The sequence below is a fragment of the Anomalospiza imberbis genome, chromosome 9 (assembly GCF_031753505.1).
Source record: "Anomalospiza imberbis isolate Cuckoo-Finch-1a 21T00152 chromosome 9, ASM3175350v1, whole genome shotgun sequence".
Lineage (NCBI taxonomy): Eukaryota > Metazoa > Chordata > Aves > Passeriformes > Viduidae > Anomalospiza > Anomalospiza imberbis.
The window spans coordinates 26716662-26736485 of record NC_089689.1 but is presented as its reverse complement, the minus strand read 5'-3'; the positions used below and the strand labels follow the sequence as shown (position 1 = coordinate 26736485).

At 52.0% G+C, this 19824-nt stretch overlaps 2 protein-coding genes and 1 long non-coding RNA gene across 3 annotated transcripts; 2 read left to right on the top strand and 1 right to left on the bottom strand.

Moving 5' to 3' along the window:
* Positions 1-1355: 1355 nt before the first annotated feature.
* Positions 1356-1682, bottom strand: LOC137478784 (uncharacterized). Its single transcript, XR_011001789.1, has 2 exons — positions 1554-1682; positions 1356-1520 (listed from the first exon to the last, which is right to left on the bottom strand). It is a non-coding gene; the product is annotated as an uncharacterized lncRNA (long non-coding RNA).
* Positions 1683-8994: 7312 nt separating this feature from the next.
* PARS2 (prolyl-tRNA synthetase 2, mitochondrial) lies at positions 8995-11072 on the top strand. Its single transcript, XM_068198839.1, has one exon. It carries the CDS (start codon positions 9022-9024, stop codon positions 10432-10434), a length of 1413 nt encoding a protein of 470 aa, XP_068054940.1. The 5' UTR covers positions 8995-9021; the 3' UTR covers positions 10435-11072.
* Positions 11073-11773: 701 nt separating this feature from the next.
* On the top strand, positions 11774-19502 carry TTC4 (tetratricopeptide repeat domain 4). The gene is made up of 10 exons (XM_068198835.1): positions 11774-11883; positions 11963-12080; positions 12151-12312; positions 13152-13229; positions 13997-14121; positions 14396-14482; positions 15373-15587; positions 16718-16799; positions 17844-17926; positions 18815-19502. The coding sequence occupies exons 1-10, from the start codon at positions 11797-11799 to the stop codon at positions 18912-18914; spliced, it is 1137 nt and encodes a 378-aa protein (XP_068054936.1). The 5' UTR covers positions 11774-11796; the 3' UTR covers positions 18915-19502.
* The last annotated feature ends 322 nt before the right edge of the window (positions 19503-19824 follow it).

Below are 19824 nucleotides of genomic sequence, written 5' to 3'. Positions count from 1 at the left end.
GTTGTTAAAAACATTTGCCTCCAGTCAGTGTCCTGGAGCAGCTCTGCAGTGGCTCATCCACACTCCATCCTCCTCCAGCTGCATGATGGTGGTGCTGGGCTGCTCAGGTTGTCCTGCAGGACAGCTGAGCTCCCCAGGTGTGGCTTCTGCTGGAAGACTGAGCACTGAGGTGTGAAGAAGATGCTTTTTACTTGTGCCTATCAGATTTGTACCGATTTTGATTATGAAGTGTGAATGGATGTAAGTTTTTAGATGTTTTGTAGTTGGCCAACAGTGCATTGGTTTTTTGCCCCAAAGTATCAATGTTCTGGCTTTGTAGACCACTGAAAAAAAATTGCTGCTATTTCATATAGCCAAATTTTAATTTCGTTGTGGGTCAGTTTGTTTGGGTTTCTTTTGGGTTTGTGGTTTTTTTGGGTTGTTTGGTTGTGGCTTAATTTTAGTGCCTTATAAGTACTCGGTTGGAGGAAGATATGGCTCATCTCAGATTGTTCTGTCCTGGCCTGTAGGAGAAGGAAGTCAAGGCTGCATTTATCTGAGGTTTGTTAGAGCAAGTGGCTGTGGATAAGAACTGTTGATGTGAATCTTGATATACACAGGCTTTGGTTCTGACTTGAGTGACATTTTTGCTTTTCATTTTAGCTGGGTTAGGTTGATAGGCTTTGTAAAAGGACTGTTTCAGTCACCTGGAGAGGAAATAACAGCAAGTACTGTTAGTTCCCTCTTCTGCTGCTCACAGGTGAAAATGGCACAGTCGTGGACTTGATACACTTGAGTGTAGAAGTGTGGAGATGTTTTGACCCTGTAGCTGGAATCAGGGTTCCAAACCAAGCCTGTGTCTTGTCCAGGCAGTACTGAAAATTGTTACTTGAAACCTTACTGAGCCTGATGGAAAAGAAAGTCATTTTCCTGAGGCTTGTGTAGGGGGTAACACGGAGGACTTCTCAAACAGTTACCAGTGGGAGGTGTAATTTTATTATGTGTGCTAAACCAATGATTTTATTTATTGATAGATGGATGTTCAAGGTCCAGATGAAACCAATGATAAAGCAGTAGCAGGAATAAGCTTGGGCTGTAACTCAGTGATGCACACTGGGTGCAAGCAAGGTACCCCTTCAAATCCTGCACAGGGGCAGCATTCCATGGGGAGACACAGCCAGTGCAGAGTGTCCTCAGTGCTGCCCAGGCCGTGGAGCTGTGTCAGTGATCCAGGAGAGCCTGCCACACCTCCTGGCTGCACCAGGGGTACACAGGAAGGCAAGTGTTGATTCTCAGGGTGTGACCTGCCTTCCTGCCCCCACGAGGGAATTATCCCTGGGGTGAAGCCACGATTAGCCCAGTGCTTGTATAGTCTGCACAGAGCAAGAATGGTTTGGTTAGCTTTGAAAGGGCAATGTTAAAACAGCTAGAGGATATGCAAATACTTCTACTTAGGCTGTGTTTCACTTATGTACTGATGATCTTTAGGTATGCACTGTGTTTGTTTTTTCACTCCTTAATTTATTGGCAAACTTTGTATGCTGTGATTGGATACTGCACTGTACCAGTCACACACATGCACACACATCACTGCTGTTGCTCTTGATTTTTGGTTGTGTGGGCTGTTGAAAATAAAGCTCTGGCCGGCGTACTGTTCCAAGGAGTGGCTTTTTAATGAGTGCTTGCTTGCTTTTCAACAGCTGTTTATCATTTCTCTCGTCCTTCTTGTGTCGTTCCACATGGCCAGTGATTACCCAGAAAAGTCTGGGTAAGAGACCCAAGGCATTGTGAAGGGAGGTGGTGGGAGGTGATGTTTGCAGGAATGTCTTTGAAGTCTGTGAACCTTCACTTATCTTTTCCCCAAGACACACCTGCAATAAAAGAAACACCTCATAGCTGAGCCTTTAACCCTTCACTTATGCCCCACTAGGTCCACACAGCTTCATGATGCCAATTGTCCTGATTTTTTACACACACCACTTCCTTCTTTCCCTGTGACATTTTGTCCAAGGAGGACAAACTCCTATTTTGCATTGAGGTGTTATCCATTGACAATGGGTAATTACTTCATTCTTCTCATTTCATGCTAATAAATCTAATCCCTGCCTTAAATGAGCAGCCAAAAGTGAGAGGGAAGACTCAGTGCACTCTTCAGCCTGAGGAGTTTCACACCCACCTCTTCTGCTTCCTAGATAAATGTCTTCGTGCAGCTCTGTAGGCTCAGTAGGAGGTGTTCCTGCCCCTCCCTGATCACAGCTGGTACACCTTCTCCCAGGGTGTATGCTGCTCTCTTCCCAGGGACAAAGCCAGACTGCCAAGTGCCTCAGCCCTGCTGAGGCTGCAGTTCAGGTGCCAAAGCCCTTCCGTGCTGGCCTTGGCTTAGGCTGCATTTCACAACCCTCCTTTGTTGCCCCAGCTGCATTTCTGTACTCTCCCTCACCCACATCACTGCTCAGGCATTTCCCTTCAGAGACCTCCCAGGCATTTCCCTTCAGAGCCCTCCTCCTTCAGAACAATAGCCAGGATTTCCTTAAATCGCTGCAGTTTTACCTGTGTTCCATTATCTCCCCCCATCAAATGATAATTGCAGATTAATTAGCATACTTAATCAGCCACAACTAGCATGTAATTACACCTAGATTTAATTATTCCTGTCTGGTCTAAACACTTGTACAAGACCTGATAAACTTAACTCTAGGAGAACCAACGTGCTCACAGTACCTTTTTATGGCCAGCTTTTGTTGCTACTGACATTTTCTGCTCATCTCTCTTTCTGCACTGCCTCCAGGTTTTCATTCCCTGCTTATCTTTGCTATGGTAGCACTTTTTTAGACCCACTTCTCTGTGGAGTTGTGGTGGACCTGGGGCTACTCAGCTGTGGTAACACCACCCAGAACAGGTATGTGCAACTCCTCTAAGTAGCAGTAGAGTTTGAAAGGATGTGTTTAACCCTGAGCGAGCTGCGTGTGCCATCACACCTTCCTTGGGAGGATGTGCAGGATCTGGAATCCTCTTCTCATGTATGTAATTTCTCTAAAGTCCCAGCTGAAAATAGTTAATTACTGCTCAATTGCAGTGTAATTTAAGTCCTTTAAGTCTCCTTGTTCAGCCAGGCAGAGGGAGGACAGGAAATCCCCTTTGTCATGCTTCCAGTCGTCCCTGTCTAGCCCAGGGAAGGCACGGTACAATTCCAGCACTTTGTCTCTCCTGTCCTTTGCTCCTGGGCCTCCCCAGCTCCCGTCAGCCACTGTCCTGTGAATTGCAGGCTCCTGGCTGCTCCTGAGGTTCCCCCAGTTTGAGAAACCCCCTGAGGAGCAGGCTGATTGTGCCAGCAGCAGAGCCACGCACCTCAGCAAGTGCTACAGCAACAGTGGCACATCTCAACCAAAGGGAGCCCACGCTGCAGGGGGGGAGGAGGACGCAGTACCCAGTGAGAGCCCCACCACTCTCCTCCAGGAGCAGCTCTGGCCACAGCAGGCCATAAAGAGTTGATTATCCCTGCAGGCTTGAGCTCGCTCACCAGTCACCTCCTGCCAGCTGCAGGGAAGGGCAGCAGTGTCACAACCTCCCCACTCAAGTGTAATCTGAGAGTTCCCCACCAATTACGAAGATGTCTTGACCTCTTTCAAGCTGCCTGTTCCTCACTCAGCTGGATAAAGGAGAGAAGCCATATGGATTCCTGCTGATCATCCCTAGCCAAGGTGGACTGTTTCAGACTAAAGATTTCCCTGTCTACTTTGAGCCCTTTAGGCTTTGTTCTGGTTCTCCGTGGGGAAGCTGCCAAGATGAATACAGCTCCAGGAATGGGTACTGGGGGAAGGGCTCCTACCTGCACTGGCTCTGCAATGTGCTGCTGATGCTGCTAGAGGAAAAACTGGCTTTTAAGCAGGAGAGTATGACTTTTTGGAGGATGCAAGGAGCTCCTGGCACCTAAAAGGACCCAGCTGCCCTCATCCATGAAGTGCCTCCGCTTGCTTGCAGGTGAAACAGAGCAAAACTAATGGGAAGGGTTGTCCAAGCATCCCTTGAAAAGGGCAAAGGCCTGAGGATGCAGGCAGAGGTAATGTGGGCACTGCTGAGCTCCTGCCAGGCTCACCTGCCTGTGGGCAGCGTGTGCTCCCTGCTGGGTGCCCTGCACATCCCGTACTTCCACCCCAGGCTGCTCCCAGCTTGAGCTGCGTGTCCTGGCCCGTCCTGTGCACAAAGCCCCTGTGCAAGGAGCTGCTTCCCAGCAGGCACAGTCTGGGAGGTGAGAAGAGCTACACCAGTTAGTCCAGCTGCCCCCACACGTCCAGCTCTCACCTGGCTGCCCATGTCCCCAGGACTGCCTGCAGCCACATGCTGACAGCTCTGGTCCCCAAGGACCACGGGGATGGTGGCAGCCCTTGCCATGGCAACCATCACCGTGGCACCCAGCATCTCCGTTCCCCAGGGAATGTCCCCTCCCCTGTGCAGGCAGGGCTGGAAAACAGCAGGGAAAAACAAAGTGTTTTTGCTCAGGAGGAGCTGTCTGGAAGCACTGCACCCTGGGTAGCTGCCACAGCACAGGGGCTGTGCAGTAATTTTGTATTCCCCAGCTACTCCCCAAGGGGCAAATCAAAGGCAGGACCTGGAACCACCACTCCACTGGGCATGAAAACATTGTCCAGCAGTTACAGTAGTATCACTGGAGGGGATCAGATCAGTGAGCCAAGGGTGTGAGCCAGCACTGAGGGCTCAAGGGCCCCACAAGCTGTGTAGGAGCCTGTCCACAGGCAGATGGGATGTGCCACCACTCTCTGCCCACCCCAAGCCCAAACTGCAAATCCTCTGCAGGGTGGAGAGAGGTTTGACCACTGAATGACTTGGCTTCTCAGCTGCCCTGACTTCTTTTTCCTAGATCCTGGTGCTAGCTGGGGATGAAGCTGGAAAGGGAAGAGCCATTTTCCACCAGCCCAGTGGCTACTCTCACACTGACCCCTTGATCTCTGGTGCTGTGCCAGGCACTGATTCAAGACAGCTGCTATTGCCCGCTTGGTCTTTCGTTTATCTTCTCCCCATCCTCAGCATTTTTCCTCCCGGAAATTCCTCGGGGCAAAGAGGGAGGCCCCAGGCTGGAGCTGAGCCCCTCCTGTGCAGGGCACACCCCTCTCAGGCCACTCTTTTGGCCCCAATGCCATAAATCAGCCCCAGCAAAGCAGCAGGGGAGCAGTACCTTGATTAGGTTCCCCCAGCACAGCTGGAAAAAATAAGGAGCCCAGACAGGCTTTCAGGCACATAACCCCTGAGCTGAGCCCTGCATTCAGTCCTGTCTGCCGATGTAATAAGAGATCAGCTCTCCCCACAGACCACATCTCCTGTGTAGCCTTAAACCCTCCTGGTTAAAACGCTGCCCCGGAGAATCAGTCCAAGATGGTTTTGTCCCTTTGATCAGCACAGCAGGTAATAAGTCACCGACGGAAATGTGTTTCACTTCTCTGGCTCTGATAGAAATGGAGACAAGCCCTCTGTCCTGGACTGCCTGGTGAAAACCTCACAGTTCCTGGGCAAGCAGGAGGAGATGGACAAAGGGGTTTGCAGTGTGGCTCTGGAGGTCCCCAGGGACACACAGCAGCACCCGGGTGTCCCAGGTGTGAGCAAATTCCCTTCCCACAGGGATCCATCCCGATCTCCAGCCTCAGAGACAGCCACAGCATTTGCAGTGCCTGTGCAATTGGTGACGAACACGGAGGGAGAAGTGGTTGCCTGACAAAACCGGGGAAGGCTGGTCTGGGAGCTGCTGAGGGACTCCCACAGGTCCCTCTGGGCACACAGGTGGTTGAGTCACCTGGCAGAACTGGCTCAACTGTTTAATGACTTTAATGCTTCTAGATAACCCAGAGCATCAAAGATGTGCTCTTTAATTCCTTGCTTTTGCCCATTTCCAGCCCTCTGTAAACAGGAGTGCACTTGAGGACTTCACATTATAAAAGATTTGTACTGATTTTGATTGTGAAGATTTCTTCAAATCCCATTTTTAAAACAAGGATTCATTCTTATTTCCCCATATTTAAAGAGGATTATTTAACTCTTCTTCAAAGTGCTGTCTGCTCCTCCAGTGGAGTACTTCAGTGTGTGCTCCAGAGATGTTAAACTCCCTCTGAGCTGAGGGAGGAGGAGTGTGGAGGTGGTCACTGGGTGTCAGGCCATGTCTGTCTGCCAGACTGGGTTGGAGAAAGATGGAATGAGCTGAGAAGGTGGCTTTTGATCCCTCAGCCCTCCTTCAGGTGCCCTCCAAGTGCTTCTGTCCCTGAACACTCAGGACATGCTGCCCCACAACTGAGCCTGGAAGGGGAAGCAGATGGGCTCATTGCTTTCAAGGACCCTTTTTGTCCTGTCCTGGCTCTATTTACTATTTTTTTGCCGTTACACGACGGTGGACACTGTGCAAGAACTGTTCCTGGCGGACAGAACTCCTGGGCCGAGCTGCGGAGTTTGACCTGGATGATGCCATTCCCAAACTGCAGCTCCTCAGGGACAAACAGAAAACATTTGTTTCGAGCAGGTCATTGCCCTGGGCAGTGTGGCTCCAGCGAGGCCTTGTGGTGCCTCCTGCAGACACCGCTCTGGGCAGGTGAGGCTGGACAAACACCAAGGCACAGATGGAGCAGTGGGCTGAGAAGGACGAGGAATTCCCAGCCGGCGCCTGTGGAGCTGAGGGCTGTCTGCCACAACCACGCTCTGGACATGACCCAGCTGTGCAAAGCCACGACCAGCGGGGGAGGATGGAGCTGGCAGAGTGCTCTTTGGGGTGATGAACGGCAGTTCTTCCAAGGCCAGGACGGACAAGGGGTCACCGTCCCTCTGAGCCGGCAGCAAGTTCCACAGCAGCAGCGTCTCCCAAGAACCAGGACCTTCTCGGTTTTCCAAGCCGTGGGAAGGCGTCCCAGTTAGGAAGGGGGACGCCCAAACCGTGGCGGTGCCAGCCCCGTGTGAGCCCTGTCCCCGTCCCCGCGCTGCACACGCTCCTCCCGCCCGGCAGGTGGCGCCCGCCGCGCCCGGCCGCGCCATCGAGAGCGGCGCGCGCCGCCTCTCTCCCGCGTGTGTCCGCCCACGTCACAGGGAGGGGCTCCCCATTGGCCGCGCCGGGCGCGCGCCCCCGAGCGTGTAAGTGCGCGCGCGGGTGTGTGCGTGTGCACGTGTGTGTGCACGTGTGTGTGCGCGGGTGTGTGCGTGTGCACGGGTGTGTGCGTGTAACACACGTGTGTGTAACACGTGTGTGCGCGGGTGTGTGCGTGTAACACACGCGTGTGTAACACGTGTGTGTGCGTGTAACACACGTGTGTGTGCGTGTAACACACGTGTGTGTGCGCGCGTGTAACACACGTGTGTGTGCGCGGGTGTGCACGCGTGTAACACGTGTGTGCGCGGGTGTGCGTGTGCGCTTGTGCGGGTGCGTGTGCGCGTGTACGCGTGTGTGCGCGCTCAGGTGTGAGTGTGTGCTCTCAGGTGTGTTTGTGTGCTCAGGTGTGAGTGTGCTCTCAGGTGTGTTTGTGCGCTCAGGTGTGTTTGTGCGCTCAGGTGTGAGTGTGCTCTCAGGTGTTTGTGTGCTCTCAGGTGTTTGTGTGCTCTCAGGTGTGTGTGTGCTCAGGTGTGTTTGTGCTCAGGTGTGTTTGTGTGTGCTCAGGTGTGTTTGTGTGCTCAGGTGTGTTTGTGCTCAGGTGTGAGTGTGCTCTCAAGTGTGTTTGTGCTCTCAGGTGTGTTTGTGTGCTCTCAGGTGTGTTTGTGTGCTCAGGTGTGAGTGTGCTCTCAGGTGTGAGTGTGCTCTCAGGTGTGTTTGTGCTCAGGTGTGTTTGTGCTCTCAGGTGTGTTTGTGCTCAGGTGTGAGTGTGCTCTCAGGTGTGTTTGTGTGCTCAGGTGTGTTTGTGTGCTGAGGTGTGAGTGTGCTCTCAGGTGTGTTTGTGTGCTCAGGTGTGTTTGTGTGCTCAGGTGTGAGTGTGAGCTCAGGTGTGTGTGTGCTCTCAGGTGTGTTTGTGTGCTCAGGTGTGAGTGTGCTCTCAGGTGTGTTTGTGCTCTCAGGTGTGTTTGTGTGCTCAGGTGTGAGTGTGTGCTCAGGTGTGTTTGTGCGCTCAGGTGTGTTTGTGCGCTCTCAGGTGTGAGTGTGCTCTCAGGTGTGAGTGTGCTCTCAGGTGTGTTTGTGTGCTCAGGTGTGAGTGTGCTCTCAGGTGTTTGTGTGCTCTCAGGTGTGTGTGCTCAGGTGTGTTTGTGTGCTCAGTTGTGTTTGTGCTCAGGTGTGTTTGTGTGCTCAGTTGTGTTTGTGCTCAGGTGTGTTTGTGTGTGCTCTCAGGTGTGAGTGTGAGCTCAGGTGTGTTTGTGCGCTCAGGTTTGTTTGTGCTCTCAGGTGTGTTTGTGTGCTCTCAGGTGTGTTTGTGTGCTCAGGTGTGAGTTTGTGCTCAGGTGTGAGTGTGCTCTCAAGTGTGTTTGTGTGCTCAGGTGTGAGCGTGCTCTCAGGTGTGTTTGTGTGCTCAGGTGTGTTTGTGTGCTCTCAAGTGTGTTTGTGTGCTCAGGTGTGAGTGCTCAGGTGTGAGTGTGAGCTCAGGTGTGTTTGTGTGCTCTCAGGTGTGTGTGTGTGTGTGTGCTCAGGTGTGTGTGCTCAGGTGTGACTGCCCGCTCAGGCGTTTCCCCGCGGCATCCCCACGTGTCCATGACCGTACCTGTACATCCCGGAAGGTGCTCCCGCGTGGGCAGCACCATCCCGTGTGTGTGCCAGTGTGTCCGTGCCCGGGTACCGGCGTGTCCCGGGAAGCGCGCAGGGCTGTGTGAACGCCGTGCAGCCCTCGGCTGTGACGGGGTACCTGGATGTGCACAGCCGGGTGCGTGCCCAGGTGTGCCCGTGCAGCATTCCCGTGTCCGGGTGCATGTGTGTCCCGGGGAGCGCTCACGTGCACGCCCCCGGTGCGTGTGGGTGCGTGTGAGCGCTGACACCACGCGTAGGTGTCGGGGAGGCGCGGAGCCCGCGCTGCGCGGTCAGCGCTGACCCCGCTCTGTCCCGCTCTCCCTCCGCAGGCCCTCTCCGTGCCCGCCATGCAGGCCTTGCTGAGGTGCTGCCGTCTCCCGGCGCCGGGCGCCCGTCAGCGCGGGATCAGGGCCCGGCACGGCGGCACCCCGGGCAGGGCCAGGCGCCTGCTGCTCTCGCGGCTCTTCCAGCCGCTGGCCCTGCCCGTGGGCGGCCAGGCGAGCTCCGAGGGCCGGCCCGGGGAGCCCACCTGCCGCAGCCAGCGGCTGATGCTGCAGGGGGGGCTCATCCATCCCACCAGCCCCGGCTGCTACTGCTACCTGCCGCCCACCGTGCGCGCCATGGAGAAGCTGATCAAGCTGATGGACGAGGAGATGCGGGCCGTGGGTGGGCAGAAGCTGAACCTGCCCAGCCTGTGCTCGGCAGAGCTGTGGCGCGCCAGCGGCCGCTGGGACCAGATGGGGCCGGAGCTCTTCCGGCTGGTGGATCGGCACGACCACGGCTACTGCCTGGGCCCCACGCACGAGGAGGTGGCGACGGCGCTGGTGGCCTCGCAGAGCGGCCTGTCCTACAAGCAGCTCCCGCTGCGCCTCTACCAGGTCACCAGGAAGTTCCGGGACGAGCCCAAGCCCCGCTTCGGCTTGCTGCGCAGCCGGGAGTTCTACATGAAGGACATGTACACCTTCGACAGCTCCGAGGAGGCGGCTCGGCGCACCTACGAGCAGGTGTGCGCTGCCTACTGCAGCCTCTTCGCCCGCCTGGGCCTGCCCTTCGTCAAGGTGCGGGCGGCCACGGGCAGCATCGGCGGCAGCACGTCCCACGAGTTCCAGCTGCCGGCAGACATCGGCGAGGACAGGCTGCTGCTGTGCCCTCAGGGGCATTTCGCGGCCAACGTGGAGACGCTAAATGGGGAGCAAACCTCGTGCCCCACCTGCGGGGAGAAACTCACCGAGACCAAAGGCATCGAGGTGGGGCACACGTTTTACCTGGGCACCAAGTACTCCTCCGTCGCCAACGCCGTCTTCTCCTCCGCCGAGAACAAACCCCAGCTGGCAGAAATGGGCTGCTACGGCCTGGGCGTCACTCGCATCCTGGCGGCCTCCATCGAGGTGCTCTCCACCGAGGACAGCATCCGCTGGCCGAGCCTCATCGCGCCCTACCAGCTCTGCTTCATCCCCCCCAAGAGGGGCAGCAAGGAGGAGGAGGAGGGAGCGGCGCTGCTGGAGCGGGTGTACGATGACCTGGCCGAAGCGCTGCCCCACCTCGCTGGCGACTCGGTGCTGGACGACCGGACCCAGCTGACCATCGGCAAAAGGCTGAAGGATGCCAAAAGGCTGGGCTATCCCTACGTGGTGGTGGCTGGGAAGAGGGTCTGCGAGGACCCCCCGGTCTTTGAGGTTTGGAATCAGAATGCCAGCGAGGTTTTGTTCCTCACCAAAGAAGGCGTCATAGAGCTGCTGAGTAAAGTGCAAGTCCCTTAAATGCCTCCTCTCTGAATCCGTCATCTCTGCTGCAGTGAGATCATCTGAGCAGCCCTGGCGATGGCTCTGGGTGAGCAGAGGCAAATCCAGCTCACGTCAGAGCCAGCCACGGCGTCCTGCACCGGCGTGTGCCGGGTGCTGAGGTTGAGCTGGAATCAGCCCACATTCCCCCACAGGGTTGGGGATGTTCCTCCCTCTGGGTACAGCTCCCTGGAAGCTGCTGTTTCCAGCACTTGTAGCCTCGTGTGGCTGTGGGAGCACTGGCAGGGCCATCCCCTCACTGCCTGGCAGGGACAGACTGGCTATGGCTTTTGTCAAGAGCGCAGGACAGCCAAAAGTGCCCAGGGCGACAGGAGGGCTCCCCTCGCTGCCTCTTCTCAGGAAGAAGGATTCTAAGAGAGACAAAAGGTGACTTCCCTCTGTTTGCATTTCTTTGGGAGCACCCAGGTCCCATGAGGGTGGAGGCTTGCCATGGCAGGCCCCAGGGCTCCTGTGAGGAACTGCCTGGTGCCATCCCAGCAGCACTGACGGGACAGGGAGCTGCTTGGACGGGGTCACCTCACCCTGCGCCACAGCTCCTCGGTCTGAGATCTAGAGATCATAAGCAACACTGTAATAAAATCACAGAATCGTTTAGGTGGGAAAAGGCCTTTAAGATCACTGAGTCCAGCCATTAACCTGAGCTGCCAAGGCCACCAGTAACCCGTGTCCCCAGGTGCCATATCCACTGCCCGTTAAATCTCCCCAGGGATGGTGACTCCATCACCTCCCCAAGCAGGCTGTTCCAATGCCTGACAACCCTTCTGAGGAAGAACTTTTACCTAACGTCCCTGCTGGGCGGGGCGGGTGGTGGTGGTGGGTCGAAAGGAGTGGGGCCGGGGCTGATGGGGGTGCCGGTGGGATGCCGGGGCCGGGGCGGGTGGGATGCCGGGGCGGGTGGGATGCCGATGCCGGGGCGGGTGGGATGTCGGGACTGGTGGGATGCCGGGGCGGGTGGGATGTCGGGACTGGTGGGATGCCGGGGCGGGTGGGATGTCGGGACTGGTGGGATGCCGGTGCCGATGCCGAGGCTGGTCGGATGCCGGTGCCGATGCCGGGGCGGGTGGGATGCCGGGGCTGGTGGGATGCCGGTGCCGGTGCCGGTGCCGATGCCGATGCCGGGGCGGGTGGGATGCCGGGGCTGGTCGGATGCCGGTGCCGGTGCCGGTGCCGATGCCGGGGCGGGTGGGATGCCGGGGCTGGTGGGATGCCGATGCCGGTGCCGGTGCGATGCCGGCGCCCATCGGAAGGAGCGGGGCCGGGCCTGGCGCGGAGGGGCGGTCGCAGGCGGGGCCGGGCGGCAGCGGGAGGAGCAGCGGGAGCATGGCGGAGGCCGAGCAGGACGGCGCGGCCGGAGCCCCGGCGCCGCCGCGGTACCGGGGAGCGCTGCACCCCGACACGTGGGAGCAGGTGAGGCGGCGGGGCCGGGCGCGGGGCCGGGCGGGCCGAGCTCAGGGCGCTGTGTGCGTGTCCGTCTGTCCGTCCCCAGGAGCTGGAGGCCATCCCCATGTTCATGAAGCGCTGCCCGGCCGAGATCGACGCGGCGCGGCAGCCCGAGCTCGCCTGCCTGCAGTCGCTGCTGTTCGACGAGGAGCGGAGCCCCGCAGGTGCGCACTGCCCTGCCCTGCCCTGCTCGGCGTGTCCCTGCCCCAGCCTGACCCCGCCGTGTCCCCGCAGAGCTGGCCAGGATGTACAAGAACGAAGGGAACGAGTACTTCAAGGAGAAGGACTACGGGAGAGCGGTGGCCGCTTACTCGGAGGGGCTGCGGAGGCGGTGCGGGGACGCCGAGCTGGACGCGGTGCTGCTCACCAACCGGGCGGCTGCACATTTCCACTTGGGTAAGGGGCCTCCGACCGCCTGGGAACGCGGCTCCGCGATCCCCAGCTGCGTTCCCTCCCCATTTGGGGTTTCCTTTTTGTTTGTTTTGGTTTTGTGATAGCTTACCCGTGAGGAGACTCCTTGAACCCTGAAGACCTGGCTCACTTCAGGACATGTCTGCAGGGTTTGTTCTCTGCTCCTTCCAGCTGTTACCTGCTGCTCAAGCCTTGGCTCCAGGACAGGGCAAAACCAGTGGGTTTTAGAATCATAGACTAGTTTGGGTTGGAGGGGACCTTTAAAGGCCATCTGGTCCAACCCCTCTGCGAGGAGCAGTGACATCTTCAACTAAACAAGTTTGTTCAGAGCCTTGCCCAGCCTGGCCTTTGAATGTTTGCAGGGATGGGGCTCCTACCACCTCTCTGGACAACTTCTGCCAGTGCCTCACCACTCTCATTGTAAAAAAATTCTTCTTTCTATCTAGTGTAAGTCTATCCTCATTTAGTTTAAAACCATTACTTGATGATCTTGGTGGTGTTTACCAGCCTTAATCATTCTGTGACTCTTATAACTACCACCATCCTACCAACAGGGAAGGTGTTCTGGGCCTTTTAATGCTGCTGTGTGTTGCAGCAGGAAGGTGACCTGCTCATACCGTGTTATTTATCTCTCACCTGTGTGATTGATCCCTGTCCTTTCACTTCTCATTCTTAGTTTGCTCTTTTTTTACCCTCCTCTCACCTCGCTGTGATTGTTGGAACAGTGAATTACAGGGTCTCTGCATAAACTTTTTGTCACCTTGGTGTCTGGCTGGATTTTAAATATAAATGAAAGGTTCTGAGCACTTTTACTTGCTTTGCAGGTAACTACCGTTCTGCTCTAAATGATGCCATCCAAGCCAAAAAGCTGAAGCCCACCCATCTCAAAGCCATCATAAGAGGTGAGAGCTAAAGCTGGTGTTGCTGCATGGAGCACGAGTCCTTTCCAAACACTTGGCTGATGTTAACTTTACTGATTGTGCTGTTATTGTTACCAGCAGTGAAACAGGCTGTTGTTACTTTTGCCTTGTTTCCTTGCAAGTTTCTGGGTGTGTAATAATTGTGTTTATAAAGCTTAAATTACTGAGTGGGCATCATATTTTGTTTCTGCGCAGAGTTCATTTCAGAAAGGGAAAGCAGTTACTGGAAGAGATCTCTTCACTTGTTGTTGCTGTTTCTCCCCAGAACAGAGCTCTGCCTTTTGCTTTGCATTTTCAATCAAAATATCCTTTTGTTCTTCATCTCCCATATCTATCAGAGGCACTGGACCCATTTCTGTTGAGTACAGGATAACTTTTCCTCTTTTCCACAATACTGGTTTTGGGATCTGTTCTTTTCTTCCCACTCCATAGAAATCCCCCTTTTATTTTTCCTAACAAGACAAATACCGAAATGTTAGTTACAATGTTTCATTTTGTTTGTAACACTTTTAGCATAATTCTGCTGATTTCTGTGTCTAAGTGATGTAAGAACTGATGAAATACTTTAAATTTTCTTCTCAACTGACCTGCTGGAAGTCTCTGGTTGAACATGACCACAAAATACAAAAAAGTTGAGTGCAGAAGCACCTAATGTTGTCTTCTTTATAATCACCACTTCTATAGTTGTTGTACACTGACTCCAACACTGGAAAGTTACAATATTAAACTTACATTATTAATCCTTCCAGGAGCTCTCTGTCACATGGAGTTAAAGAATTTCGTGGAAGCAATAGCATGGTGTGAGGAAGGCTTGCAAATAGACTCAAAAGAGAAGAAGCTTGTGGAAATAGAGGCTAAAGCTGACAAATTAAAGGTAAGGATGAAGGCAGCCTGGCATCTGCAGTGCTTGTCTCTTTGGGGTCCTTGGAGGGAGGGTGCTGCACAGGCTCTGAGTAGTGTGGCGTCCCCAGACAGGACTGAGTGCTGCTCCCATGTGCTGTGTGTTGGGGTGTGCAGGGGAAGGAGCTGGAGGGGACCTTCCTGGGGACCCAAACTGATTTCTCCACCAGGAGAAAATGTCAGGGAAGGGCAGTGATGGGCACTGACCTGCTCTGTGTGACCTCGGTGCATCCTTTTCTTACCTGTAGCGAGCTCAGGAGCGGGATGCCAGGAAAGCAAAGGTGATGAAGAGCAAGGAGCAGTGTCAGAAGGAAATTTTGCTTGCGGCAATAAAGGTGAGTCACTGAGAGGGGTTGGTTTTCTGTGGTTTGGGGCTTTTTTAAGGGCTCTCCCTTTTTTCTCTAGAAGTTGGTTCTCATACACTGGCTTTTGAGGGCTGGAGCAAAAAAAATTTGAGTTAAAACCATGATTCTCCAGGTCTGCATGGCTCTAGCTCCACCTCCCAGATGTCTGTATTTCAGGTAGCAACTAATGCAAAATACAGACCCAGTGTTAGGAGATGGACTGAGCTTTGTGAGTGCTCTGGCTGCTGGGCTGCAGCATCACATCAGCCCAGTCAACCTGGCTTTCTTTGCTGCCCACAGGCATTCATTCTGTGGAAGAATAGAAGATAACTGTTCAGTAGGGTAGAGGAGGGAATCAGTCCTGGATCTTCTCCTTCCTCACTGAAGGTTTAAACTACATTAAAATACTTGGGGCTCTTACATACAGTCAGATCTCTTCTGCTGTTTTCCTTTTTCCAAGGAAAAGAGTGAGCTTTCTTCAGTTCTCTGAAAGAGTAGATGTACTCAGGAGCTGGTGTGTGTGGTTACACCCTGTAGTGGTGCCTGGCAGGCCACAGAGAAAAGGATTTTAGATGCATCCCTTTCCACATATTTTCTCAGGCTCTTCTCTCCACGTGTGGGTTCCTCTCAATTCCCACCTCTCCTCGTTTGATTATGAGGAGTCTGGATATTTGGCTGAGCTTCTGAATTCTACTGGGAAGCCCAGTGACCTGAGTCTGATACTGTGGGAAAGCTTTGGAAGGCATGTTTAGGAGCTTACTCATTAACAAGAACAACATAATTTGACCTTTTACCAGCTGCTAATTTTTTGTTCTCATTCTCCCCACCATAACTGTTGGATTTTTAGTTGGTTTTTGGTCTTTCCCCTCCATCCCCTCCAGGAAAGAAATATCAAGCTGGTTCTTGAGCCTTCAGATGAAGAAGAGGAAGTGTCAGATGGCCTGGCTGAGATATCCTTGGATGGGTTCCACTCTGGCAGTGCCACGGGGGCGAAGGTGCACTTGGATGCTGATGGCAACCTAAGCTGGCCTGTCCTCTTCCTGTACCCTGAGCACGAGCAGACAGATTTCACTGTGGCTTTCCATGAGAACTCCAGGTAAATGCACTGCCAGCAGCATTCTTGCATTGAGGAGGTGTTTGAGCAAATAGGACAGGCAGCAAGTGAAACACTGGTGGAGCAGTCCCAGATTTCTAATCACACAGCTGAACCTGCTTTTGAGCAGGAGGCTGCACTAGATGGCCTCCTGAGGTCCTCTCCAACCTGAATTATTCTGTGATTTACCTAAATTTATGCTGCAGACAAACGCATTTAGCCAGGGTGACTGAAGGGGCTTGCAGTGCAATTACTCAGACCAGTAATTAATTAGTGTGACCCATCCACACGTGTGGATTTTAGAGATTCATTAAGGTGCCATTTCAGAGCCCTCCAAATATATCTCAGGGAAAAAAAAAAAAAAAAAAGTTAAAAATTGTGAAAAGCTTCTAAAGGGGACCTCTCATAACCAGCAGTGACCCCAAAGTTTTCCTCAGGGCCTTCAGCAGATCTGACTGAAGTGCTGCAGACTGGGAGTGACTGGCAAGCTCAGAATTTCACTCTCCTTGATGTTAACTACAATTCCTTATCTTGTACTGTTAAACAGACTTGGAACTTGTAATTTTTTGTATGTTGGAAGACATATTCCTCAGATTATTAATAAGTTTAGGATTTAAAATTACAGTGCAATCAGGTTGGTAAAGTTGTAGTACTTTATGGTAGTGTTCACTGTGCCTTTTTGTGAATAAAGGAAGTGGAAATGGATTTTTAGAACAAACTGGCCTCCCAACACTCCTCAAGTACCAAAATAAAGAATGCTTTGACACACAGACATATTCTCATCACACTGATCTGGTGAAGCATGGGACTGTGTCAAAGGAAAATCCATTTTAGACAAAATGCAGGGTGTTTATTTGACATCTTTTTCAGTGTGAAAATGTGAAGTTAAAAATAATTTGTTGTTGGACTGCTCAAATTTGAAGCCAATAACCTGAGTTTCAGGGCCTTGGATTCATTGGGATTTTTTTTTTTTTTTGAAGGGAAGGAACTACTGGACTACTGGTGATCTAAACTTACTTTCAAATCTGTTATTTAATTTGATAATACATTTTTGCTATCATTCAAATGCACGTGTACAAGTTACTGAAGCTGAGCACTTTGTCTAAGCTGACCAAGTCTATTTTGGCTTTTAGGTTTATTGATCATTTAATGGTGATGTTTGCTGAGTTACCTCCTTGGGATTTAGAAAAAAAATACCTTCCCAACAATCTTGAGGTGAGAAGTTTGACTTTCCTTCAATTTCAGGGTTGTTGTGTTGCGTTTTTTTTATTTCTGGAGTGAGAAAGTGCACATCTCTGAGGGTATGAAAGCATTGGCATCTGTTTACTGTGCACAGATGTGAAACGAGAGCTACCCTCACTTATAAACTCAACCATTGTCCACATGTGCTGACAGAATTCACTGACAAAAATGGAAGTTGTCTTCCACTTACACTGTATTTGACAGAAGGTATTTATAGATATTGCTTAGATTCCATCTTTGTAACAGTAATTAAGATTTAAATCATCAAGCTGATAGGTGGCCTGGTTTTTTAATTGCATTGTGGAGTTGCTCAATACAAATAAGAAAGTATTATTTTAAAAATAATGTATTTTCAGAACTAAGTGGAATTACTTGAGCACATAATCAGATCTAGATAATATATCTCTATTAACACTTTAGCAAAGAAGGGTTGTGAGTTGGTGCAGCAGGTTTTGAGAATTTTTCTGAAGTTGTACGTAGAAGGATAGGATTGTTTATTTTTAATTTTCCACTTCAGTGTCATCTGTGCCAGGCAGCAGCAGCACAACCCTGTGTGCAGTGAGCAGACAGGTGCAGAAGGACAGTGGCTGTGTACTCTTCCAGGTTAAATCCTGTGTGTATTTACAGTCTAAGGCACCAGTGCTGGATTTTAATCTCATAAATCAACTCTGTTTTGTTCAAATACCTCTAAACCCACTCAGTTTATCTCATAACATTGCTGCATTTCACCTGTAGAAATGCAGCCCTCAGATTTGGATTGATTGCCTGTAAAGCATGAGAACAACCTGTGTATTTTCTCCTTCCTACTGGGAGAGCCTAAGCTGGTTTATACAGGGAAAACTTGGAATTCACACAAACCAATTTCTGCCTTGCTGAATTTTGCATCCAACAGGTCAAGCTACAGAGGTTTGATAAACCCTCAGCTGATAATGGTGTGCTGTTACTGGCCTTTCAGCAGCTTAGTGCTTTCCTTCATGTACCTTAGGCATTTAATAACCCCTTTATTTTTTTTTCCAGCTCTATTTTGAAGATGAAGAAAGAGAAGAAATGTATGAGGTGAACCCAGAACACACATTGCTACAAGTGCTGCAGCACGAAAGGTGAGGCTGTACCTCTCCATGTCCAGGGGGAAAAAGGCAAAAAGTATGGGTTTTAAGTCCAGTTTGTTCTTAAATAACTCTTCTCTAACTTAACAGTCCTGTCTCTTGAAGGTATAAAGCTGCATGGATTTTGTGCCTGACTCTAGTGACTTACATGTGTTCTCCCCCCAAAAAATGAACAACTCTTTCCATGGCTGGATGGAGAGGGGTAAGGGAGTTGGGCACAGCTGAGCAGCACAGAAGAGCTATTCCAGATCCCATCTACACAATACTACTTTAAAAAAAAGAAAAAGAAAACCAGGCAGCAGCCTCTAAAGAGCATGTTGAAGGTTAACAATGCTCTCACTGTTCGTACTGCTGCGTGAGCAGCCCCTGGCGCAGCACGCAGCACTGTTCTGCTCTGAAACTGCCTTTAAAGAGTTGTGCTGTTATTGAGAGAGAAGAATTTGCTGTTTGTGAAGCCAAAAAGTTCCTGGGTAGCCTGTGCTGTTGAGTTGCAGCGTCTCGTAGCTGGCTGGAGCTGCTGCACAGCGTGGGGGGCTCGGTCCGTCGCAGTGGGAGCGGGATCTCCATCACTCTGTAAAACTCAGCAGTGTCCATAGGCCCTCAGATTTCAGGCTGTAAGGGCAGTTGCAAAAGAACTCTCCTTCCAGAGGGAGAATAACAGCTGCCTTAATTAAAAGAAGCTGTTGGGAGAGGAGTCGATTCATAAAACACTCCTCCTCAGATGTGCTGAGCCCTGGCTCCAAGAGGCTCTGCTAATCAGCACAAAATAGCATCACCAGCCTTTGGGAGGTCAGTCTTTATGGAGCTGGGCAGGAGTCGCTTGCATTTGCAGGACACTGGGCCAGCTACAAGGAAGCCAAGAACTCCTTTTAATCTTTGCAGGTATTTTGTAAAGGCCGGGACCCCAACAGTTTTGGTATTTGCCAAGCATTCTCCTTTTTCTAAGAAATACTTCTCTGGCAAGAAAGTGCATCGACTGTAATGAGCAAGAAAGAAACAAGGAATCCTGTGCAAGAGGCTGCTGTTTGTTAGCCCAGCTCCAGGCTGCAGACTTCTGCTTGAACAAAAATACCTTGCACTCTTCAGGGGAGGAAAATAATCTTGGCACACAGGGAAACTTCCAGGGGAGCAGCATAGGAGAAGGAAGGGCTAACATGAGGGGATTATTTGTTTAAAAGGGAACCCAGCTGGCTTGCAGAAGGTCTCCTCTATAATAGGCTGCATGTGGTTCTGAAATAAACCTGAAGCAGTGCCAAACACTGGCTGTGGTTGCAGTAACAGCAGCTGGGAATGTACTGCCTTACCTGAGAAAATCACAGATTTGCTCGGAGGTGGGCTGTGGCTGCTGGGGTTCAGCAGCAGTGGCCTGGGGAGGTACCTGCCTGTTGCTGCAGGGTGGATGCAGTCAGGTTCCTGCCTGGCACTCAGCAGCTGCTGTTTTGTCACTGCTTGGCTGTGCTGCTGGCCAGGCTACAGCAGAGCTCTTTGTTTGGAGCAGTGTTTGACTGACCCTTTTGATACCTCACTGAATGTCCTACGGAACCTGGAATAAACATGGCTATTTTAAGTACACTGACTTCTGCCTAATGAATGAGACAACATTTTGTCTCACCTTGTGAAATACCAGAGAATTACAGACACTGATTGTTAATCCCAACATAAGACCCTTATCCGCTACATTAACTGGTACAGCCAACATGCAGGGTCTTCTGCACTTCTGTATTAGCGTTTGGCTTTTAATTAGAAGTAATTCTCAATCTTTCATTTCTTTCTCTTCTGCAGGAATACACTGCAGCTTTAGACACAGCCAATGCACAGGGCATTAGAGAGCTGTTCAGCCATAAAACACTCGTGCTTCAATCACGGAGCCTGGCTGCAGGCAGCTCTAGAGA